Here is a 25,257-nt window from a genome sequence, read left to right on the forward strand (position 1 = left end):
TTTGAAACATGTCCCTGTTGTTGTAGTTACATACTGAAGCACAGTTGGTGGCGCTAGCGTGCAATTTTACAGTTCGTCAGCCACCAATGAAGAACTTCGCTAAGAAGATGGCTGCGTGTTCGTGAACTTTGTTAGCTGTGTTTTGTTTTGTCTTTCCAAAGTTCATGTGAGCTGCAACAGGAACGACCCACCAGCGCCTCTGTGCGTCGGGATGAAGCTTTTTTGGGGGAGGGGGGGGATGAGTCTCTCTGAGTGGAATTTGTGCTGTTTCACCGCTTTGTCATTTCCCGTTAGCTCACAGGGCTACGGAAATGAGCTTGCTAGCTGTGTAAAAGTGTCAGAAAACACGTCAAAATAAACCCAAATCTGAGCAAAAAACAGCATCGAAACAGACGAGAAAAGAGACGATATGGAGAATAAACTGCCGAGGACACTTTTAAAAGATGAAGAGACACAGCACATAACAGGTTTGTTTCGTTTTTAATTGTGTTGGTAATAATGCTAAGCTAACAGGCGCTAGTAGCTGCATGAAAAATATTTTAAAGCTTTTCTTGCTCTTATCTCCGTTTCCTACAAACGTCTCGATCTGTCTGCAAATCTGGAATTTGACGGTTCGATGTTATTATGATCAACTTCCACCCCGAACCAGGACCGATAAAATAATCATTTTTTAGTCCCACGACGGGGAAATATACGATGTTACAGCAGCAACGGGACAGAACAACTGTGCAAGTATGCAAAAATAAGGCAAAAGAAAATAAATACCAAAAACACATTTAAGTCAAGTTATGTGCAGAATAATAATGTATACCGCAGAATACACTATTTACAGGCAAGAAAAAAAGAATGCATTGTAATATTGCACATTGTTGAAGTGATGTTGTACATGACTGTACAAGTTACTACAGACGGCTGCCCAGTTCCAGATCACCTTTTTTCCGGTCGAGCTTGTGGTCGTTTGTAGACAAAACATCAATCTTTCCATTGGTACCAAGTATTAGCTGATTCGTGCTGATTACGAGAAACGGCGGTGCAAAAACTACAGCAGTGATCCGGAACTGGCAATGATCTGGAACTGGGCAAGTGACTGTATTGAACAAGAATGTGTAGTATTATTGCACATGGTAGACAGAAATATTGTTACTATAATGACAGCGATTTGGGTGATGTGAGTGCTGTTTGTGGAGCCTGAGAGCAGCAGGAAGGACCTGTGGTGCCGCTCCTTCGTGCACTGTGGGTGGAGCAGCCTGTCACTAAAGGAGCTTTCCAGTGCAGGCAGGGTGTCACGCATGAGGTGGGAGATGTTCTCCAGCAGGGATGACAGCTTAGCCACTTTCTCTCATGTCCTGCACTGAGTCCAGGGGACTTCCCAGGACAGATCTGGCCTTTCTAATCACTTTGTCAAGTCTCCTCCTCTCAGCAGTTGTGATACTGCTGCTCCAGCAGACCACTCTGTAGAAAATGGCTGAGGCCACTACAGAGTCTAAGAAAGTCCTCAGGAGTACCCCCTGCACTCCAAAGGACCTGAGTCACCTCAGCAGGTAGAGTCTGTTCTGGCGCTTTCTTGTAAAGTGCAGTAGTGTTGGTTGACCAGTTTATTGTTTAGACAAACACCCAGCTACTTATAGGAGACCACTATCTCAATATCTGTTCCCTGAATCTTTACTGGTGTCGGTGGAGAGTGCCTGTGCCTGCGGAAATCCATCACCAGCTCTTTTGATCTCCCCACATTGATCTGGAAATGGTTCGGCTGACACCAATCCACAAAGTCTTGGTTCACCCCTCTGTACTCTCTGTCATCCTTGTCAGTGATGAGGCCGACGATTGCAGAGTCATCAGAGAACTTTTGCAGGTGACAGTTGACAGAGTTGTACATGAAGTCTGCAGTGTAGAGGGTGAAGAGAAAGGGAGCCAAGATGGTTCCTTGCGGAGTCCCATGCTGCAGATGACAGATGCAAATTAAGGATGAAGCTAGGCTTCATTCATAGAAATAAGTCATGGTATTCCTGAAGACATCAGAAGTTCCTGATAACTGCTACCTTCTTCCATGTACTGGACTACAGTGATGTTGTGTATATGTGCACTTCAACCAGTTGTCTACAGTCCTTGACACCAGTGTACCCTTGCGCTCTGAGATCCATCACTTGTTGTAGCCACCTCACCCATCAGCAGTGTTGGTTATCACACAGTGTCACACTCTGTGCTGTAGCAAAACAATTTTTTAAAACATATTTTGCTCTCCTTTGCTTTGACCAAGTCTGTTTCTGGTAGATGCACATGTCATATAATCTTATTACCAGCTGATCAGGTAGCGATTTCCACATATTCAATTTCTGGTGACTCCTCTTTATTTAAAGTCTACCTTCCGAACAGTTTTGGTAGCCCAATAGGGCGACGTAATGGCATGGAGACACTGAATAACTTGACATCAGTCTTACCTAGCAGGATGTTTAGCCAAATCTTCAGCCAGGGTCAACTTGAATCCAATGATCAATGATACCTTAAATTAAAAATATATTCTAATTATGAACTGTTAAGTAATGCAGGGGTGGTGGCCAAGTAGTTAGTGTGCTTGGTTTCAATGCAGAAGGTTCCCGGTTCCAACCCCACCCGTGCCACGTGTCTCCATGTAATGTGGAATTGTGTCAGGAAGGGCATCTGACGTAAAACTTGTGCCAAATCAATGTCCACCTTGGATCTGCTGTGGCGACCCTGAGTGAAACAGCTGAAGGGACTTATTATGAACTGTCAAATACTGGTATTTATTTATTTATTTTGACTAACCTTCAATTTTTTGATAGTGGATCCCTACTCGACAAGCAGGATGTTCTACAAGGTGGAGAAATGCAGTGGTGGGCACAGTCCCGCTAATCCGCTAATTATCGAAGCTAACATTTTCATTCGCGGATTAGCTTTTCCGATAACTTTGAAAACCATCAGCGGACCAATTAGTTTCTGATAGATTTAGTTCCAATAACTTTTAGACTGCTAACATATTTTTGCGGGCATAGTGAATAAAGCTTAACAGTTAAAAACATTTGTAAAGTCTGAAATCATAGATTTTAATGCCTGTCTGTTACATGTTTTCTAGCAGACAGACAGCTATAAGTGGCAGCTCTCAATCCTCTGCCAGCAGAGGAGAGCTGGTTACCAGAACGAAAGGAAGAGGGAGGGGGAAAAAAAAGGATTTTTTTTTTCATGCCACGCAGACTTGCAGGCATATCACACAAGTCATGCAGAGGCAGACAGTTTTGACTTATGGTTAAAATTTTAAACAAAGTAATTCAGGACAAGTTATTGAAATTACCGTCACCTCTGTCATTTTACATAGTGAAAATATCAGTTATATGTTTTAGTTTTAAAGTAATACACAAATTTTTAAGGTTTTAGCTTTTAAAGACACACATGCATTATGGGAAAAATAGTTTCCTGACATTGGTTGGTCGGTATATAACACACAAGTAACTGTAACGTGTGGTGGGTTTTACAAATAAATCTGTACTTGTAAATATGTCATTTTTTTAATTTGTAAAAAAAGGCAATTTGAAAACTGAAACTTCTGTTTAAGTGATTCAGCACTTTTAACGAATGTGTGGCAATTGCTCTTCACACTGCCATGAACACTGCCATCTACTGGATGGCCAGTAGATGGCAATTTTCCCATAATGCGCGGCATGTGTGTCTGTAATCAGTAAACACTAAAACCTTCAAAATTAGTGCATTACTTTAAAACTAAAACATATAGCTGATATTTTCACTTTGTAAAAGGACAGAGGTGATGTTAATTTCAATAACATAACAGGAATTAGTTTGTTTAAAATTTTAAGCATAAGTCAAAAAACTGTCTGTCTGTGCATGACTCGTGTGATACCCCTGCATGTTTGTATGGTGTGAAAAATAAACGGGTTTTTTTCTGTCCTCTCCTCTCCCCTTTCCTTACCCGTCTCTCTGGTCACCAGGGGCCTCATGTACAAAGATTAACATGGACCTTCTACTAAATGTTGGCGTACACCAAAACCCTGAATCTGGCGTAAGCACAAATATATTCAGATGTATGAAAGTGTGCGTAGGCATAAATTCACGCACGTTCCGTTTGTACATCCCACTGAATGTGGAACTGAGCGTGGAACCAAACTTCTCCCTGGCCCCGCCCCATTTAAATATGTAATTTCATGTAAATAGGAGCAGGGATTCCCCACAACGTCACATCAGACAACATGAACACAGAAAAGAAATTGTACTATAGATGACTGGAAATTATGTGGAGACACGCAGGGACAGTTTATTCAGTGCGTTGTTAAACGGATTAATCATGAAACTGGAAAAATGTGTGTTCGTTGGAGCGACAGACTGCGAGTGTGTGAGGCCGACACGCAAAACAGCGCGCACACACTCACATTAAAAAGGTGAGGCGCGCCTCCGCTGACAGTGTGACGTTCACAATTTGCACTTATTTATTGACAAATACGGAACACAGGAAGCCTGTTAAGAAGCTCTGCAGCTCACCATCAAGCAAAAATAAAAAAAGACATTAATAATAATATTAATTGTAATAATAACATACAACCCCTGGCAAAAATTATGGAATCACCGGCCTCAGAGGATGTTCATTCAGTTGTTTAATTTTGTAGAAAAAAAGCAGATCACAGACATGACACAAAACTAAAGTCATTTCAAATGACAACTTTCTGGCTTTAAGAAACACTATAAGAAATCAAGAAAAAAAGATTGTGGAGGTCAGTAATGGTTACTTTTTTAGACCAAGCAGAGGAAAAAAATATGGAATCACTCAATTCTGAGGAAAAAAATTATGGAATTACCCTGTCAATTTTCATCCACCAAACTAACACCTGCATCAAATCAGATCTACTCGTTGACATTGACCCTATGCCATGACATTGACCCTATGTGTCTTTTTACAAGGAATGTTTTCGCAGTTTTTGCTCTATGGCAAGATGCATTATCATCTTGAAACATCCCCAAACATCCTTTCAATTGTCCAAAATATCAGTGTAAACTTGTGCATTTATTGATGATGTAATGACAGCCATCTCCCCAGTGCCTTTACCTTACATGCAGCCCCATATCATCAATGACTGTGGAAATTTACATGTTCTCTTCAGGCAGTCATCATTATAAATCTCATTGGAACAGCACCAAACAAAAGTTCCAGCATCATCACCTTGCCCAATGCAGATTCGAGATTCATCACTGAATATGACTTTCATCCAGTCATCCACAGTCCACGAATGCTTTTCCTTAGCCCATTGTAACCTTGTTTTTTTTCTGTTTAGGTGTTAATGATGGCTTTCGTTTAGCTTTTCTGTATGTAAATCCCATTTCCTTTAGGCGGTTTCTTACAGTTCGGTCACAGACGTTGACTCCAGTTTCCTCCCATTCGTTCCTCATTTGTTTTGTTGTGCATTTTTCGATTTTTGAGACATATTGTTTTAAGTTTTCTGTCTTGACGCTTTGATGTCTTCCTTGGTCTACCAGTATGTTTGCCTTTAACAACCTTCCCATGTTGTTTGTATTTGGTCCAGAGTTTAGACACAGCTGACTGTGAACAACCAACATCTTTTGCAACATTGCATGATGATTTACTCTCTTTTAAGAGTTTGATAATCCTCTCATTTGTTTCAATTGACATCTCTCGTGTTGGAGCCATGATTCATGTCAGTCCACTTGGTGCAACAGCTCTCCAAGGTGTGTTCACTCCTTTTTAGATGCAGACTAACGAGCAGATCTGATATGATGCAGGTGTTAGTTTTGGGGATGAAAATTTACAGGGTGATTCCATAATTTTTTCCTCAGAATTGAGTGATTCCATATTTTTTTCCTCTGCTTGGTCTAAAAAAGTAACCGTTACTGACTGCCACAATCTTTTTTTTCTTGATTTCTTATAGTGTTTCTTAAAGCCAGAAAGTTGCCATTTGAAATGACTTTAGTTTTGTGTCATGTCTGTGATCTGCTTTTTTTTCTACAAAATTAAACAACTGAATGAACATCCTCCGAGGCCGGTGATTCCATAATTTTTGCCAGGGGTTGCATCTGGATGCGCACATCCCCAAATGCGCCACGCTGGTTTTCATTCGGAACAGTTACACAAACAAACTATTTAAACACAGAACCCCGCCCCCCATCGTGCACCGTGCAGCCTCCACATATGATTTGAACATTGATGGAATGAAAAAAACAAATTCATCATGTGATAGCGCCTTTATAGCAAAATGTGTGCAGTCAGTTGCTCCAGTTACATTCAGGAAACCAGCAAAATGTGCTGTAATGTTGGAATGTGCCTGGATGAGATTTGGATGATTGGTAATCGAGTGGCCTTGGTAATCGAAACCGGTTTATGAGCCAATTATCTTCATTTGGACATAAATCCTCGCATTCTCTGAATACACACTCACATCAGATTGCACCATTTCCAGGGTCCTCTGACAACGCCACTGTTAGTGCCATTTTATGCAGCACTTTGCGTGTGGCTTTACATCCATACATATAATTGTAAACACATGGGTGTGTTAAATGTTCATCAGTGTGTGTCTCTGATGTGCACATCACTCTGATGACTTAACGGCTCTCAGCATCACCTTTACATGTCCACAGTGGAACAATAACTGTAGAAATGTGCGCACGCCAGCCTGGATTTTTGCGTGACGCACCGCACATTTCCATGGTCGCGTCACTTTTGATACATTTGCACGTGAACGTGGAGACGGGTGTACGCCAGGTTTTTGTGTGTAAACACTCGTACATGAGGCCCCAGGTCTCTTTTGCTGAGAAAAGGCTGATCTGAGACAGAAGTGCTGACTCGTTGTTTTGTCAGTAGCTGCCAGTGTACTGGTGTCAATACTAAAAGTTATCGATTTAGCTTTTAGCTGTAACTCCTGCAACATTTTTTTTTAGGGGTTTATCAGTTTAGCTTTATAAAAGCTAACTTTTCAGCTAGCGAAGCTAATTTTTTGGTTAGCTGTGCCCACCACTGGAGAAATCATATGCAAAAGCTCTCATTTTTTTATCATTCAAACTTTTTTAAGAAGCTACAAAACGCTGCTCAACACAAGGCTGAGTAATTGAACTAAAGTACTTGGATCAAAGTTTAACATGAGGTCACATTTTAATATTTGATTCATTGTGTCCAGCAGATATGCAGCAACTGTTGGTGACTAAAGATGTGGTTCCCACAGAGCAGCACAATGGGAACCACAGTCTTGACCTGGACGATCCAAAACACCCATATATTAAACAAGAACAGGAAGAATGCTTGATCAGCCGGGAGGGAAGACATGCTCAAGGACTGGAGGAGGCTGATATCACCAAGATTACACTGACGTCTAGCCATGTGAAGATTGAGAATGATGAAGACACTACTCAGTTCTCACAACTTCAACAGGCACAGACTGAAGAGAGTAAAGAAACAAGACCTACACACCGCAGCTCAGCTGAACAATTTAAAACTGAACCTGATCAAGATGATTGTGGTGGATCAGAACGAGCCAGTCACTTCGATCCACATAGTTACTTACAAACAAAATCTAATGACAAGAAGTCACCATCTTACAAATTTGTGATGGAAAACAGCAATGACAGTGTAGACAGTGATTTTTGGAAGGAGACCAGGGTACGCAAATCAAGTTCAAATGATAAATATCATATTGATGAGAATCTATTTAGCTGCTCCAAGTGTGGGGAAGGATTTGTTCTTCAGCATCATCTACAGAAACAGTTGAACATTCCAAAACAGAAACCATTCAACTGCTCTGAATCATGTCACAGGTTTGATTACAAGAAAGGCCAGGTGGATCATTTGAAAATTCAGACAAGAGAAAAGCAATTTAGTTGCTCTGAGTGTGGTCAGAAATTTAGTCGCAAGAATGATTTGAGGAGTCACGAGAGAATTCATACAGGAGAGAAACCATTTAGTTGCACAGTCTGTGGTAAAAGATTTACACAGAGGGCAAGCTTAAGTAAACACATGAGAGGCCATACAGGTGACAAACCATTTACGTGCTCTGAATGCAGTAAAAGATTCATTCAGCAGTCACAATTAGTTAGCCATATGAGAATTCACACAGGAGAAAAACCGTTTGCCTGCACTAACTGTGGGCAAAGATATGCTTTCAAAAACAGCCTGAAGATGCACCTGAGAATTCATTTAGGTGAGAAACCATTCAGCTGCTCAGAGTGTCACAAAAGCTTTATTTACCAGAACCAGCTAAAGAGACACATGAGAAGTCACACAGGAGAAAAACTATTTAGCTGCTCTGAGTGTGGTCATAGCTTTGGCTACAGGAACAATCTGGTGGATCACATGAGAATTCATACAGGAGAGAAACCATTTAGCTGTTTTGAGTGTGGTCAAAAATTTAACTGCAAAAACGATATGAAGAGACATTTAAGAATTCATACGGGAGAAAAACCATTTGGTTGTTCCGTCTGTGCTAAACTATTTCCTCAGAGGTCAAGTTTAATTAAACACATGAGAAGTCACACAGGAGACAAACCTTATAGCTGCCATGACTGTGGTAAAACTTTCAGCTGCAACAATGATATGAAGACTCACTTTAGGATTCATACAGGAGAGAAACCATTTATTTGTTCAGTCTGTGGCAAAAATTTCACTCAGAGGTCAAGCTTAAAGAAACACATGAGCGGTCATACAGGTGAGAAACCATTTAGCTGCTCTGAATGCAACAAAAGATTCATTCAGCAATCGCAATTAACTTACCATATGAGAATTCACACAGGAGAAAAACCATTTACCTGCACTATCTGTGGAAAAGGATTTGCCGTCAAGAATAGTCTGAAGATGCACCTGAGAATTCACACGGAAGACAAACTCTTCAGCTGCTCTGAATGTCATAAAAGGTTTACCTACCAGAATCAGTTAAAGAGACACATGCGAATTCATACGGGAGAAAAAAATATTTAGCTGCTCAGTGTCTTCTTCTTTTGGCCGCTCCCATTAGGGGGCACCACAGCAGATCAATCATTCCCATCTCATCCTGTCCACTACATCTTCCTCTGTCACACCAACCATCTGCATATCCTCCTTCAGAACATCAATAAGCCACTTCTCTGGCCTCCCTCTTCTCTTCCTGCCTGGTAGCGCCATCCTCAACATCCTTCTCCCTATTTACTCAACTCTTCCAACTCAACTCAACCTTTATTTCTAAAGCATGTTTAAAATGACAGCAGTTGACAAAACTGCTGTACAAAATAAAAATGGGCACCAAGGTACCCCAATGGTAAATAAATAAGTGAAAAATAACAATGAAATTACAACAGGCAATAAAACAAATAAAAGGCAAAGTAACATAAAGAGTAAAAAGTAGTAGGACATAGAGATGTAATCACTCATTTGGGAAATGCTAGAGAAAAGAAATGGGTTTTTAAAGAGGATTTAAAAGTATTCAGGGACAGGGATGATCTAATATTAAAGTGCAGACTATTCCAGAGCCTTTGGGCAGCTGCCTCAAAGGCTCTGTCACCTCTCATCTTTAATCTGGTTTTTAGGCTCTGGTTGGGGTGTAAGGAAAAAGAAGCTCTGAAGGGTACACCGGGGCCAGGCCATTGAGGGCCTTAAAAACAAAAGAAGTTTAAAATTTACACTGTAATGGACCGGAAGCCAGTGAAGAGTAGCCAAGACCAGCGTCACGTGGTTGTGGTTGTACTTTTTCTTTCTCAAAAGAAGATGAGCAGCAGTGTTTTGAATAAGCTGAAGGCGGTTTAGAGAGGTATCATCCAAGCCAACGTACAAAGTTACAATAATCTAGTCTACTTGTGACGAATGCGTGGATAACCTTCTCAAGGTCAGTCCTCGAGAAATGTGGCTTGGACTTGGTTAAGAGATGGAGTTGGAAGAAACTTGTAACAGCACTGATCTACTTATTAAATTAAGAAGCAGATCAGTCAAAAATCACCCTAAGATTCCTCACACAGGACTGAATGTTGGAACCCAGGCTGAACAGGCTGTGGAAGTGCTCCCCCCAAACAGGATAATCTCCGTCTTGGATTCATTAAGATTTAATAGATTAGCACTCATATAAGATTTAACCTCACTCAAACAATGCAATAATGGCTGCCTGGGTCCCTCCTCTGCACATGTCCAAACCATCTCAATCTCACTTCTCTGTCTCCAAACCGTCCCGCCTGAGCTGTCCCTCTGATATGTTCATATCTAATCATGTCCGTCCTTGTTACTTCCAAAGAAAAATCTTCAGCTCTGCCTGCCTCCTGTCTTTTTGTTAGTGCACAGTAAATTTTGCAGAGTAAAATTTACTCTGCTGGGATAACATTTGGTCCCAGTCCAAATAGAGTTAAATATACTCTACTACAGTGCTAAATGAACTCTTATCACAGTGTAAAAACTCTTACTGGAGTAGAAACATTTGGTTTGACAAGATGGTAGAGCTGATTTCACTCTATAATAGTGTATTTTACTCTGTTTAGACTGGGACCAAATGTTATCCCAGTACAGTATATTTTACTCAGCAAACTTTACTGTGTGCCACCTTCTCTAAGCTGTACAACTGGTCTCACTACTGTCTTGTAAACTTTCCCCTTCACTCTTGCAGATACTCTTCAGTCACAAATCACTCCTGCCACCTTTCTCCACCCATTCCACCCTGCTTACACTCTCTTCTTCACCTCTCTACTACACTCTCCATTACTTTGGACAGTTGATCCCAAGTATTTAACCATCTACTTTCACCACTTCTACTCCTTGTAACCGCACTATTCCACTGGGCTCCCTCTCATTCACACACATGTACTCAGTCTTGCTTCTACTGACTTTCATTCCCCTTATTTGCAGAGCATATCTTCACATCTCCAGGCTACGCTCAACCTATTCTCTACTCTCACTACAAATCACGATACCATATTCCATGGAAACTCTTGTCTGGTCTCATCTGTCAACCTGTCCATCACCACTGCGAACAAGAAAGGACTCAGAGCTGATCCTTGGTGTAATCCCACCTCCACCTTGAATGAATCTATCATTCCTACTGTGCATTTCACCTCTGTCACAATGTCCTTGTACATGTCCTGCACTACCCTCACATACGTCTCTGCCACTCCAGACTTCTTCATACAATACCACAACTCTTCTCTTGGCACCCTGTCATAAGCCTTCTCTAAATCCACGAACACACAATAACTCCTGTCCTTCTCCATACTTCTCCATCAGTTGCTACAAATGTGACCACATGTAAAGCTACAGAACAATTCCATTAATCCCATGAGAATTGGTACAGGACAAACTGTTAACTTGTGAGTGCAGTAAAAAATGTTGCTGTAAGAATGCCAAGAAGAGACATGCAAGCATTCTTACAGAAAATAAACCATGTAATTGCTCAGTGTGTGGTAAAATATTTATTTGTGGTTAAAGATGTAGTCCCTTTCGATTTTTTTATGATCAAAAAAATTAAAAGGATGTAAGTCATAAAAATGCTTTTAAAAAAAAAAAAAAAAAAAAAAAAAAAAAACACAGCTATAAGTTTTTCTAGGTAGTCTTTATAGCCATGTATGAGTGAAAAGGCCCTGGTCCATCAGTCAAATAAGAGTGTTGAATGAAATATCATAGTAAACCATTAAGGGCCCTATCTTGATTTACAGCACACAGTCTAAAGTGCACAGTGCAAGTGCATTTGGGATGTTTCAAACTCCACTTTGCTATTTACACAGTGCATAATGTGAACACAAAGTAGGGTTCAAAGGGCTGTATTCGGTCACATAAATAGGCACATGTATGTTTTGGGGAACAATGTAAACCAATGACAGTGTCAAGTGTCATTCCCTCTGAGAGTCAGGAACAATAGCAACTGGCATGTTGCTATTTTGTTTTCAAACAGAACTGAGAGGTTTTCTGGTGAGGAAAAAATGTGCACTGGAGCAGCAGTTGTCCACCACAGCTCCCTGAGGTAAAGCATTTGAGCACCTCTTGCAACATCTTATTCTTCTCGGACTGATCTCTACCCCAACAAGCACAGACAACCACTGGCTCAACCATAATTTGCAGTTTTCCTGAAACCGAACAGTAATGCCTGATTTGGCCTTTGACCCTGATGAACTGGCCCCTGACTCTCCCAGTAACGACTGATTTTGGGTTTAAATTCAGGGATCTCGAGCTGGCATTTGATTGGCCAACAGGCAGCACTATGTCAGGCTGAGGGACACCACATCTGACACTGATCAGCAGCACCGGAGCAACCCAGGGCACGGTGCTGGCCCTTCTTCTCTTTACCCTGTACACCTCAGATTTCTGCTACAACTCTGAGCTCTGTTACATCCAGACATTCGTGGATGACACAGCCATCGTTGGCTGCATTAGGGATGATATAGAGGAGGAGTACAGGAGCCTAGTGAGGGACTTTGCTGCCTGGTGCCACACAAACCATCAACTATCTACCTCCAAAACAAAGGAGCTGATCATTCACTTTGGGAAGTCAAGACCAAGACCACGACCAGTTCTGATCGAGAGAGCTGAGGTGGAGGCTGTGGATTCCTACAAGTACATCAAGCTGTGGCTGGACAGCAAACTGGACTGGACAACCCACACCAACCACCTGTACAGGAAGGAACAGAGCAGGCTGGACTTCCTGAAGAGACTGCAGTCATTTAACATCTGCAGGAAACTGCTGTGGATGTTCTACTCATCCGTGGTAGCCAGCATCCTCTTTTACACTGTGGTGTGCTGGGCAGCACATCCAAGAAGGACACATCCAGGGTGGACAAACTGATCAAGCGGGCTGGTCTGTGGTTGGCATGAAGCTGGACTCTGGTGACGGTGGCAGAGAAGAGAACACTGGACAAACTGCTGGACATTCTGGACGATGCCAGTCAGCCTCTGCACACCGTCATCAGCAACCAGAGGAGCCTCTTCAGCCACAGACTGCTCCTTCCCAAGTGCAGGACCAACAGACTGAGAACCTCCTTTGTCCCTCAGGCCATCAGACTCTACAACCCCTCACTCAGGGGGAGGTGGAGTAACAGGAAGACAGAGGACGGGAAGGAGAGGAATAGTAGTCGCCAGTAAGCTAGTAGTAAGCAGTATTTCTGGTACTTATATTTGTATTTACATTTTGCAATTATTTTTTACTTTCACTTTTGATACTCAGTGTGCTTCTTACACTGTGTGCTGCTATACAATGCTGCTGGAACCTCAATTTCCCTGAGGGAGTCTTCCCAAGAGATTAATAAAGTTCTATCTCATATAATCTAATCTCTAATCTAATTTTTGCCAATTTTTATTTTTTCTTCAAAAACACCAATGGATTTGATGAAACAACATTTTTCCTCAAAATTCCCACTTTAACTTTTGACGAGAACATAAGGCCTCACTAGAAACAGCAAACTCAAGGAATTTTACACATCTGTGGGTCCCAGTTTCCATGAGTCATTTGGAGTCCCTTGAGTCAATGTTAGTAAGAATTCAGAATTACCACTGAAACAAATCCACTGCCTCCAACTGCAAATAAATAAATTGGGTCGAGCCTACTCTTTGTGTATTTGTAGTTTTGATTTAGTGCATTAAACACTGCATTAACATATAGTGAAAATCTTCTAAAATATGGACTCTTAGGCTGTAAAGTTAGTTAGTTAGGAATTAAAATATTAATATCATTCAACTACTGACCCTAAAGTGGATATTTTCTATGGTGGGAGGAAACCCGTGCAGACAGAGGGAAAGTGTGCAAACTTTGTAGAAAGGAACTGGGTGTGGGCTGAATCAAATCTCAGACCTTCTTGCTGTGATGCAAGAATGCTAACAACTGAGCCACCGTGCTGCCTTGGTCAAAATAAGTGAGATAGTCAGAGAGATGAACATAGACAGGAGTACAAGGAGATGCAGCGTAAGGTGAAAAGAGAAGTGGCAAAAGCAAATGAAAAGGCATATTGTGAGCTGTACAAGAAGTTGAATAGTAAGGAAGGAGAAAAGGACTTGTACCGATTGGCCAGACAAAGGGACAGAGCTACAAAGGATGTGCAGCAGGTTAGAGTGGTAAAAATGCACATGGTAATGTGCTGCCAAGCGAGGAGAGTGTGTTGAGAAGGTGGACGGAATATTTTGAAGAGCTAGTCCATGGGCCAAGCAGGTTTTTGGTACCACTTAAGGGGAATAAACAGCACTTAGAATCCAGCCTCAGTGTATCATGACCTACACAAAAATGTATGATAGCAATCTCAGGGTGGTAGCTGTAGCCAGGTAGGGGTCAGTGAGGAATTACACAGAGGTCAAACTTTAAAAATGCTCCAATCATGTTGAAACCTATATCACATTATTTGTCTGGTCATAACGATTCCAAAAAGGTATAGTTTGGACCATCTGTAATGGAATGTTTTGGAGTTATGGAGTAAAAACAGAAAAAATGGTGACAAAGGTCAGTTTCAGTTTGTACAGGGGTCAAAAGTTAAAGTTGCTCCAATTTCAGTACGCACATGCACTCATAATTACTGGTCTTTGATGTTTTTTATTCCTCTCCCTGAGCAAGCTAACGGGCATTTCCGGGAAACCTCTCACTCTGCAATTCTCGTCGTGTGACATACATATTAGCAAAACAGAAACATTCCAATGGTTGACAGACAGAGCGAAACAAATGCGGTTATATCAGATAACGAAGCTTCAGAGCTTTTATTTGAAAGTGATGGCTTGGATTTACAGAAGAGATGACACACTTCACCCCGAAACTCTTAACTTTTTCAGAGTCTGTTGGATTTTGGAACCTAAAATTGTCATGACGCTGCTGTTTGGGGAAAAATTAGCAGAACACAGTGTTCCTCATTATTTTGAGCAGTATATTTCAGCCTTCACTTAATTGACACTATGCATACAGTTTTCTGAGCCCATACATTTGCATGTGTTAGTTGTGAGGAATCTATGATCAATATGCATTGTTTTACATTTGACCAAAACAAACTGGAGCTGCCACTTGTTAGACCAGTTGTCCTTTTGTTGTAATCCTGTTGTAAGTTTAAAGTACACACCATGCCAACAAGGAGGTGTGTCTGAATCACTTCAGACATGCATAAAAGTAAAGTCTGAGGAAGATTCAGATTCATTCAGTGAATCTGTCAGTCGTGAGGAGCGATCAAAGAATCTAACTCCATTATGATTTACACTGAAGATCCATTTGCGGATGTTATCTGGTGGTACAGTGGGTGTAGGACCAGAAGGATGTGGGTTAATGGAGACCACTAACTCTCAGGTTGGCAATGGCAACCGCATGAATGATCCCACTAAATGGGGATTCACCAAACTCTATCCCTTTCTATATTTCAGTACATGATCAACAAAACAGTTTCACTGAAGAGGTAAAGTTGACACAACGTAAAAAATCGTGTGACTATGTTTGTACATCACTTTTATTTTGAAGTTCCACGTTACTCGCGCGCCTCCCTACGTTTTCAAACTTTACTAACAACATGGCGTCGTGTTCCTGAGCATTTTTTTTAAAGCTGTAATTTGCTCTTCTCTTTCTGAAATTCATATGAGCTCTAATAGGAACGTAGGAACAAACGGTCAGAGCGTCTGTGTGTCTGGATGAAGCTGTTTGAATGGACTTTGTGCTGTTAGCATACAGACCTGCGGAAGTTAGCTTAGCTTATTAGCTGCGTGAGAACATGTCGAGCGAAATCCAAATCTAAGTACAAGAAGCGTCAACGTACACGTTTGGAAACAGATGAAATGGACCACAAATTGCCAACTATAATTTTTAAAGTTGAGGAGACGCAGCAGAGAATAGGTTTGTTCCCTTTTTACTCTTGTGTTAATGGTGCTAAACTGACGGAAGCCAATGATTCACTTTGACGTTTTGATGACATAAAAAAAAAAATCCATCCACAAAATTCTTCTTTTGTACAGATTCGTGTCTGAGGTCTTTTTTTCTAGATATGATTCATACAGAGTGCCCAATGTGCATTGACCTTTGATTTGTATCCGTCAAGATTAAACTTCAGTTGCCGATACAGCTGCTGTTTTCTGCTGACGTCCTCTATGAAGTCTGATAAATATCTGAACTACATTTGGACACAAACACAATGGGCCCTATCTTGACAGTCTATGGCACACACAGAGCGTAAAGCCCCTTTCACACCGGGTTCGCTTCAAATTGTTTCCTGTGGCGTCACGATGACGCAGGAATGTCTGCGTCAGGGGGGCAGAGAGGAGATGAGGACGCAGAGGAGAGATCAGAGTGCAGACAAACTGTGTGCACTCTGATTTCTCCTCTAGTTTCTATTTGTTCTTGTGCTGAGATGCAGGTCTGCGCTCTGAGTTCTGTTATAGTTTATCTTTCTTCCTTTGTGAGCTGTGTGCGCACGTGAACATAGAGATGTCTGGAGTGATACTTGATGTGGACATGTCCTGTCTCTGGCAATCAGTCTGTGAGCAGGACTTGTGTCCTTTTTTGTCCTTTATTTAACAATGATGAGAGAGTTTGAGGGGAGCGCGAGGAACTGCCTGCAGCCAGCCAGTTTTTTGTTCACATGTGGACTGAAGATGTCCGGACTTTTGATGTGGACATGTCCTGTCTCTGGCAGTGAGTCTGTGAGCAGGACTTTTATGGACTTTATTTAGACACAGTTGTGAGAGAAGAGCGAGGAGCTGCAGCAGCAGTCAGGCTGCAATCAGCGTTTTTTTTTTCCTCTCTCTGCGCTTTTTGAACGTGTAGTTTTACTGCATTGTGCACATGGTTTAAAAACAATCCTGTGTGATTTATACTTCGGGAACAATAGAACACAGCAGGAATCATAAATTGGCCTCAGGTAATGTATTGTGAGGGTGTGGCTTCCAGTCACATTAAGTACCGTTGCGTTGCTTTGAGTTGCGCTGAAACCACTTAATTTCTGTGTCCTGTGCTTGACGCAGAAAAAATTAAAAATGTTAAATTTTTGGCGTCCGATTCACTTCGTCATTTCAACAAGACAATGCCAAGCCACATTCTGCAGGTGTTACAACAGTGTGGCTTTGTAGTAAAAGAGTGCGGGTACTAGACTGGCCTGCCTGCAGTCCAGACCTGTCGCCCATTGAAAATGTGTGGCGCATTACGAAGCACAAAATATGACAACGGAGACCCCGGACTGTTGAACAACTGAAGTCGTACATCAGGCAAGAATGGTAAAGAATTTCACCTACAAAGCTTCAACAATTAGCGTCCTCAGTTCCCAAACGCTTATTGAGTGTTGTTAGAAGGAAAGGTGATGTAACACAGTGGTAAACATACCACTGTCCCAGCTTTTTTGAAACGTGTTGCAGCATCCATTTCAAAATGTGCAAATATTTACACAAAAACAATAAAGTTTATCAGTTTGAACACTAAATATCTTGTCTTTGTGGTGTATTCAATTGAATATAGGTTGAAGAGGATTTGAAAATCATTGTGTTCTGTTTTTATTTACATTTTACACAATGTCCCAACTTCATTGGAATTGGGGTTGTATCAAAATAAACTGCAGTATCCATTTCTTTAGAATTCCATGAAAAACTCTCATCACACTGCACAAAATGACAGAGGAACCAACAAAACTCATTTGTTGCCCGATCGCTCGGAGCAACAATACTTTGAACATGTTAGACATAATGCCACAGTTATTGTCATGTGACTTTTGAATTTCATTCCAACTGGCATTTAAAAAGTGTTAACTCTGTCTTTCCGTCAGCTGTAGTAACCCTGTGTATGTGTCGCTGTGTTCACAAAATAAGTGAAATGGGTGAAAAGATTTTCACCAAAGCTGGTAGGAATATTTGCTGGGTGAGCAGCTTCAGAATTATGTTTTTTTTAAGCAGATTTTCAAAAATATAGTTTGAAAGACACATTTTCCAGGATATCGCCACAAAATGAACGTCTGGCCTATTTGTCTTGTAGCTGCCACTATTATATCTTGAAGTAATATAGGCCTACATGCACTCACAGGCTACGCTTCACCCTTTGTTTACTTGTTGATTATGAACTTTTATGTACTTTTTCACCACAGAGCCTGAACAACAGGAATGGAGCTCCACTCTGAACCAGGTTGACCCAAAGCCCCCAAAGATTAAAGAGGAACCGGAGGAACACTTTAGCAGTGAGGAGCTACAGACGTTGGCTGTGGAGGATGTCATTATGTTCCCACTCACTTCTCTGCCTTTGAAAACTGAAAGCAAAGACAAACTGGAGTCCTTACACTGTCATCAAAGCTGGGCAGAAAAGAGAGAGGCTGAGCCTCTGACCAGCAGCTCAGTAAAACACATGAAGATGGAAGCTGACAGAGACCCGATGAAGACAGAAGCTGGCAGAGAGGACTGTAGCGGATTGAATCCAGCTGGCAGTTTAGATCCAGATGGTTGTTTACAACTACATACTGATGTCAAGTCAAACATCTGTGATCCACATGCAACTGAAGGTGGCAGTGATTGTGTCAACAGTGACTTGAGGAACAAGATCAGGAAATGTCAACCAGGTACAAATTCATTCATTGATTTTCTATACCACTTACAGTAGTGTTCAGAATAATACTAGTGCTATGTGACTAAAAAGATTAATCCAGGTTTTGAGTAGATTTCTTAGTGTTACATGGGAAACAAGGTACCAGTAGATTCAGTAGATTCTCACAAATCCAACAAGACCAAGCATTCATGATATGCACACTCTTAAGGCTATGAAATTGGGCTATTAGTAAAAAAAAGTAGAAAAGGGGGTGTTCACAATAATAGTAGCATCTGCTGTTGACGCTACAGACTCAAAACTATTATGTTCAAACTGCTTTTTTATCAATCCTGTGAATCACTAAACTAGTATTTAGTTGTATAACCACAGTTTTTCATGATTTCTTCACATCTGCGAGGCATTAATTTTGTTGGTTTGGAACCAAGATTTTGCTGGTTTACTAGTGTGCTTGGGGTCATTGTCTTGTTGAAACACCCATTTCAAGGGCATGTCATCTTCAGCATAAGGCAGCATGACCTCTTCAAGTATTTTGACATATCCAAACTGATCCATGATACCTGGTATGTGATATATAGGCCCAACACCATACTAGGAGAAACATGCCCATATCATGCTGCTTGCACCACCATGCTTCACTGTCTTCACTGTGAACTGTGGCTTGAATTCAGAGTTTGGGGTTCGTCTCACAAACTGTCTGTGGCCCTTGGACCCAAAAAGAACAATTTTACTCTCATCAGTCCACAAAATATTCCTCCATTTCTCTTTAGGCCAGTTGATGTGTTCTTTGGCAAATTGTAACCTCTTCTGCACATGTCTTTTATTTAACAGAGGGACTTTGCGGGGGATTCTTGCAAATAAATTAGCTTCACACAGGTGTCTTCTAACTGTCACAGCACTTACAGGTAACTCCAGACTGTCTTTGATCATCCTGGAGCTGATCAATGGGTGAGCCTTTGCCATTCTGGTTATTCTTCTATCCATTTTGATGGTTGTTTTCCATTTTCTTCCAGGTGTCTCTGGTTTTTTTTGTCCATTTTAAAGCATTGGAGATCATTGTAGATGAACAGCCTATAATTTTTTGCACCTGCGTATAAGTTTTCCCCTCTCCAATCAACTTTTTAATCAAACTACGCTGTTCTTCTGAACAATGTCTTGAACGTCCTATTTTCCTCAGGCTTTCAAAGAGAAAAGCATGTTCAACAGGTGCTGGCTTCATCCTTAAATAGGGGACACCTGATTGACACCTGTATGTTCCACAAAATTGACAAACTCACTGACTGAATGCCACACTACTATTATTGTGAACACCCCCTTTTCTACTTTTTTTACTAATAGCCCAATTTCATAGCCTTAAGAGTGTGCATATCATGAATGCTTGGTCTTGTTGGATTTGTTTCCCATGTAACAATAAGAAATATACTCAAAACCTGGATTAATCTTTTCAGTCACATAGCACTATTATTATTCTGAACACTACTGTATATCAGTTAAGGGTCTATACGAGGTCTATTAGAAAAGTATCCGACCTTATTATTTTTTTCAAAAATCATATGGATTTGAATCACGTGCGATTGCATCAGACAAGCTTGAACCCTCGTGCGCATGCGTGAGTTTTTCCACGCCTGTCGGTTGCGTCATTCGCCTGTGAGCAGGCTTTGAGTGAGGAGTGGTCCAGCCCCCTCTGCGGATTTTCATTGTCAGGAAATGGCGGAATGATTTGGGCTTTTTTTTTCCATCAGAATGTTTTCAGAAACTGTTAGAGACTGGCAGCTGGACAGGTTGGAGTGTGATTGAGTGTGTGAACAGGTGTCTTTTATACAGGTAACAAGTTCAAACAGGTGCAATTAATGCAGGTAAAGAGTGCAGAACAAGAGGGCTTCTTAAAGAAAAATTAACAGGTCTGTGAGAGACAGAATTGTTGCTGGTTGGTAGGTGTTCAAATACATATTTCATGCAATAAAATGCAAATTAATTATTTAAAAATGATACAATGTGATTTTCTTATAATTTTTTTTTTTTAGATTCTGTCTCTCACAGTTGAAGTGTACCTACGATAAAAAATTACAGACCTCGACATTTTTTGTAGGTGAGAAAACTTGCAAAATTGGCAGTAGATCAAATATTTCTTTGCCTCACTGTATAATTTCATTGCTGCTTCTACAACAGACTTTGGTTTTTTCCAGTCATGTTTTCTCCTGCAATCTCCAGGTGAAAAATCTTCTCTGAATCCTTCAGAATTTCAGTTGAATCCCTCTGCTGTTAAAAGACACGGGGACTATGTTGTTGATTGTCATATTCTTTGATATGCCATGGCCTTCTTGCTGACCTTGCAGCTACATCATGCTAGTGTGGAGTGATTGTGAGCTAGTTAGCTAAATGAAACTTGGCTAAGTTCTAATTCAATTAAACTTTGTTGATGTAGGAGTTTATGTTCGTAAAATTTTAACTTAGCTCTGTTTTCTAATACACAGTGGCTGTTGGAGAAGAAGAAACTGATTTGGTGGCAGATTTACTTGGAAAGCCTTTTTCTGGAAGGACCTTCCAAGAAAAGTTGGAAATTGTCAGGAAGGGTCGACCTATGCCACAGCTAGCAACCCTGAAACAGCAGGGGAAAGGATTTGTGAGGCACTTTCAAACTAGCAACTACGAGAGGTACAAATGGCTTACGGTGTCTACAGAGCGATGCAGGTTATATTGTTGGGGATGCCTGTTATTCTCTACAGACTGGAATGGTGTTTGGAGCCACGCTGGATTTGCAAACCTGAACTGCCTCACCAAAGCAGCACTGAGGCACCAAAGCACCGCGGGACACTTGTATGCAACGGTACTGTTGAAAACGTTTGGAGACACCCGAGTGGATTTGTCAGTTGATGAGCAAGTGCAAAGCAACGTGGAGCTCCACAACGAAAAAGTCAAGAAAAACCGGGAAATACTGAAAAAACTCATTGATTGTGTCATTTTTGGGAGTAAACAGGAGTTCCTGATTAGAGGATGCGATGAAAGTGAGGAGTCAATAAATCTGGGTATTTATGTCCAGCTTCTTTCCTTTCTGGCTGAGCATGACAAGGACTTGCATTATCACCTTTCCACTAACAACGTGTTTACCGGGACTTCAGGTACAATGGTAAATGACCTGATTAGTGCCGCAGCTGAAGTGATGGAAGAGGAAATAAAACAGGAGGTCAGTAGAGCACCCTATGTTGCTGTTATGGTGGATGAAACCTCAGATTTGAGTACTGGGGCACTGCTGGCATTAGTGCTCCGTTATGTGACAGACACTGGTGTCAAGGAGAGATTCATAAGACTTGACAGTGTCGCTGATGATAAAAGTGCTGATGACGCCGCTGCACTCATCATCAAGTTCCTGGAGGAATACAAATGTCTGGAAAAAGTTGTTGCCCAGTGTTTTACTGGCACAGCCGTCACAGCCTCTGGAGTAAATGAGGTGCAGGCTAAAGTTAAGACGAGGGCACCTATGGCATTATTTGTGCACTGCTATGCACATCAACTTACTTTAATATTGACTCAAGGGGCATCAAAACTGAGAGAATGTAAGATATTTTTTGCACATCTCACTAGCTTAGCTGCATTTCTTTCCAGATTTCCTAAACAATCTCAGCTGTTTGGCAATATCTGCCTTCAGGTGGTACCAACAAGGTGGCAGTGTAGTTCCAGGTTGGTCAGCATGGTCTATGAGAAAAGAGTTTCTCTAAAGAAGTTATTTGAGGACATTTTGGAGCATTATGACGAGTACGACCAGGAATCTGTGCGCTCTGCTGATGAATACATGGTGCGTCTGGATGATTTTGAGTTTTGTTTTTTGCTTTCCACTTTTCAGGGAATCTTTAAGTGTTCAGATATGCTTTTTGGAATATTGCAAAACAAATCACTGGATGTACAGTTCTGTCTGAAAAGAGTGGAGGAGTTTTGTAACACCATCGAGGTGGAGAGAGGCAGATTTGGTGAGATTTATGAGTGGACTGTGCGCCAGATAGGTCCACCAAGCACACAGAGAGACCAAGTACAGGGGGACAGTTGTACAAGATACCAGAAACTCCACAGTGATATTTTGGACAACATCCTTGCCCAAATACAGAACCGGTTTAAAGACCACAAGAACTTTATGTTTTTCTCCCTCCTCGACCCTCAGCAGTTTCAGACATATCGGAAAAAATTCCCAGATGCTGCTTTCTCCAGCCTGTCACACAGCTACGGAGCTCTGTTTGACCTGCCTCGGCTTAAGACAGAGCTGACTGTAATGTATGCCATGGCTGATTTTGAAGGAAAAAGCCCTGCTGAGCTCCTCATGTTCCTTCAGCAGAAGGTTCTATGTGAAAGCTTGCCTTACCTTTACGCGTTGGCGTGCTTGACAGTGACTATCCCGGTATCTGCTCCCTCTCTCAATCTGGGGTTTTCTGCCCTAAAACGCTATAAAATGTATTCAAGCAGTGCAATTAAGCAAGATCGGCTGTTAGCACTGACCTCCATGGCTATCGAGAAGGAGCTTTTATTGGAACTGAAAAACACTGATGTACTGTATGACCGAGTCATTGAGCACTTCATAAAAAAAGAAAGGAGGATGGACTTTGTCTTCAAGTGATGAGCTGCTTTGGTAAGTTTGATTGAATTTTATATATCTTTTCTTGCTGCTGGTGTGAATGATGTCGATATTCAGTGACCTGGTTGTGCCAGTTGAGTGTGGCAGCTGGCAGGTGCAGAAATGTCTGACAGCTTGGCTGGAATCTGTTGAAATGTGATTGTTTACGGTGTTTTGTTTGTTTCGTGGTTATGTGGGTAAATGTGGCTGGCTGCTGTGAGTTGTGTTTCTTTGGTAATGACCGTTAATTCAACTTTAATATTTGGTGTTTATTTACTGATACTGTGCGCCTTCATCATTTCTTAATGTAAAGGTATGTGTTCATTTTGGAACTGTCACCGTACCTGACAAGACTGCCATCTGTTTGCCACGGCTACAGCTCTGGTCACACAGACTAATTATTTTCCTTCATTCATTTAAAATATTGCTGCAGTTTGTTATACAAATTTGTGATATTTTTAACATTAAATATGTAAATAACTGACACGAGATTTTTCTGTGATGAGTTTGAGACAACTGTGCTCTTATGATGTTTGTTTTTTTAACCTACAGATTTATATTCCAGTGATCAATCTGTGATTTTTTTTTTTTTTTTAGGCATATTCGCTGAAGAACATTATCTACATGTTGAAATCATAAGAAGAAGAGATGCATGTATCATGGATATATCCAAGGACAGTGTGGATAATCCACGGGTTGGGTCGTCCATGTAATTTAAAAAATGGCAGTCTGATTAGTTGTAGGTGGATGAAAAATCATTTTATGTACATCAGCGAAAATCTTTACAGGCGGGTGTCGCTGATTATTAAGATACTGGTGTATATCTTGTATGTCATACTTTCGCACATATCTTCTAAATCTTGGTCAGTAAGTAAGATAAGTTTGAGAAACGGCACAAAAATGCTGGTAGCAAAGTTTGACTTTTAACACAAAGTCACCTTTTAATATCCATTTTGTGTCCTACAGATATACAGCAGCTGTTAGTAACTGAAGATGTAGTTCACACAGAGCAGTACAATTGGAACCACAGTTTGGACCTGGAATATCCAGAATCCCCACATATCAAACAGGAATATAAAGAACTGTGGATCAGTCAGGAGGGTGGACATCTTCAAGGACAAGAGGAGGCTGATGCCACCAAGAGCACACTGACTCCTAGCACTGTGAAGAGCGAGATTGAAGTAAATCCTCAAACCTCACCGCTTCAACAGTCCGAGGAGAATACTGAAGCAAAACTGGACAACAGCTCAACTGAACACAGAAACAGAGAAGCTGATGAAGAAAAGTTAAATGCAAATAGGTCTTTGCAGAGCTCTTACAAATATGTGCCGAATGACAGCAGTGAGAGTGATTTATTGAAGGAGACCAGGGTATGCCAATCAGGCTCAAATGATAAATGTAATATTAAAGAGAAACCACTTAGCTGCTGTACGTGTGTGGAAGAACTTGTCTGCAAGCAGCATCTAAAGAAACACATGATGGTGACAAAAGAGAAGCCATTCAGTTGCTATCAGTGTTGTCACAGACTTATTTACAGGAACAGTCTGACAGACCATATGATAATTCATAAAGTAGAAAAGCCATTTAGCTGCTCTGAGTGCTGTCAAAAATTTAGTCGCAAGAATGATATGAAGAGTCACGTGAGAACGCATACAGGAGAGACACCATTTAGTTGCTCAGTGTGTGGCAAAAGATTCACTCAGAGGTCAAGCTTAAGTAGACACATGAGAGGCCACACAGGTGACAAAGAGATCCCAGCAGGAAGACATATCGAAGGAGGTGCAGTAAAACCTGATATTGTCATTTGGAACAAGCAAGAGAAGACAGCAAAAATTATTGATGTGACAGTCCCCAATGACTATGGCCTGAATAGAGCTAAGAGGGAGAAAATCACGAAATACCAAGACCTTAAAAATGATCTACGAATAACGTGGTCATTGAAAGAAATTGATATCATACCAGTCGTGGTGGGAGCAACAGGGCTTATGAAGAAGAACCTGAAGAAATATCTTGAGGCAATCCCTGGTCACCCAAGTGCCCATGAGGTGCAGATATCCACAGTTAAAGGAACAGTTACCATCTTGAAGAGAGCCCTCAGATACAATGCCAATAATGATTAATGATTAGGATGCAACTGTAGACCCCAGGGTTGGGGCCCATTGCACTCTGTAAAAAAAGAAATTGAAGAGAAATAAAAAAAAAAAGACAGAAACCATTTACTTGCAC

At 41.2% G+C, this 25,257-nt stretch overlaps 1 protein-coding gene and 1 pseudogene across 2 annotated transcripts; both read left to right on the forward strand.

Moving 5' to 3' along the window:
* Positions 1-204: 204 nt before the first annotated feature.
* LOC117525743 lies at positions 205-15,325 on the forward strand (annotated as a pseudogene).
* On the forward strand, positions 15,268-24,128 carry LOC117526921 (zinc finger MYM-type protein 1-like). 2 transcript variants are annotated; one of them, XR_004565384.1, is made up of 5 exons: positions 15,268-15,752; positions 17,983-18,447; positions 20,906-23,046; positions 23,629-23,740; positions 23,998-24,128. XR_004565384.1 is itself a non-coding variant. In XM_034189051.1 (4 exons), the coding sequence occupies exons 1-3, from the start codon at positions 15,695-15,697 to the stop codon at positions 23,032-23,034; spliced, it is 2,652 nt and encodes an 883-aa protein (XP_034044942.1). In that variant the 5' UTR covers positions 15,268-15,694; the 3' UTR covers positions 23,035-23,046; positions 23,629-23,958. The 2 variants fall into 2 exon arrangements, 1 of the variants encoding a protein (XP_034044942.1); XM_034189051.1 differs by lacking the exon at positions 23,998-24,128 and having other exon boundaries at positions 23,629-23,958.
* Positions 24,129-25,257: the final 1,129 nt, after the last annotated feature.

This window comes from Thalassophryne amazonica, chromosome 15, assembly GCF_902500255.1.
Source record: "Thalassophryne amazonica chromosome 15, fThaAma1.1, whole genome shotgun sequence".
NCBI classification, from domain to species: domain Eukaryota; kingdom Metazoa; phylum Chordata; class Actinopteri; order Batrachoidiformes; family Batrachoididae; genus Thalassophryne; species Thalassophryne amazonica.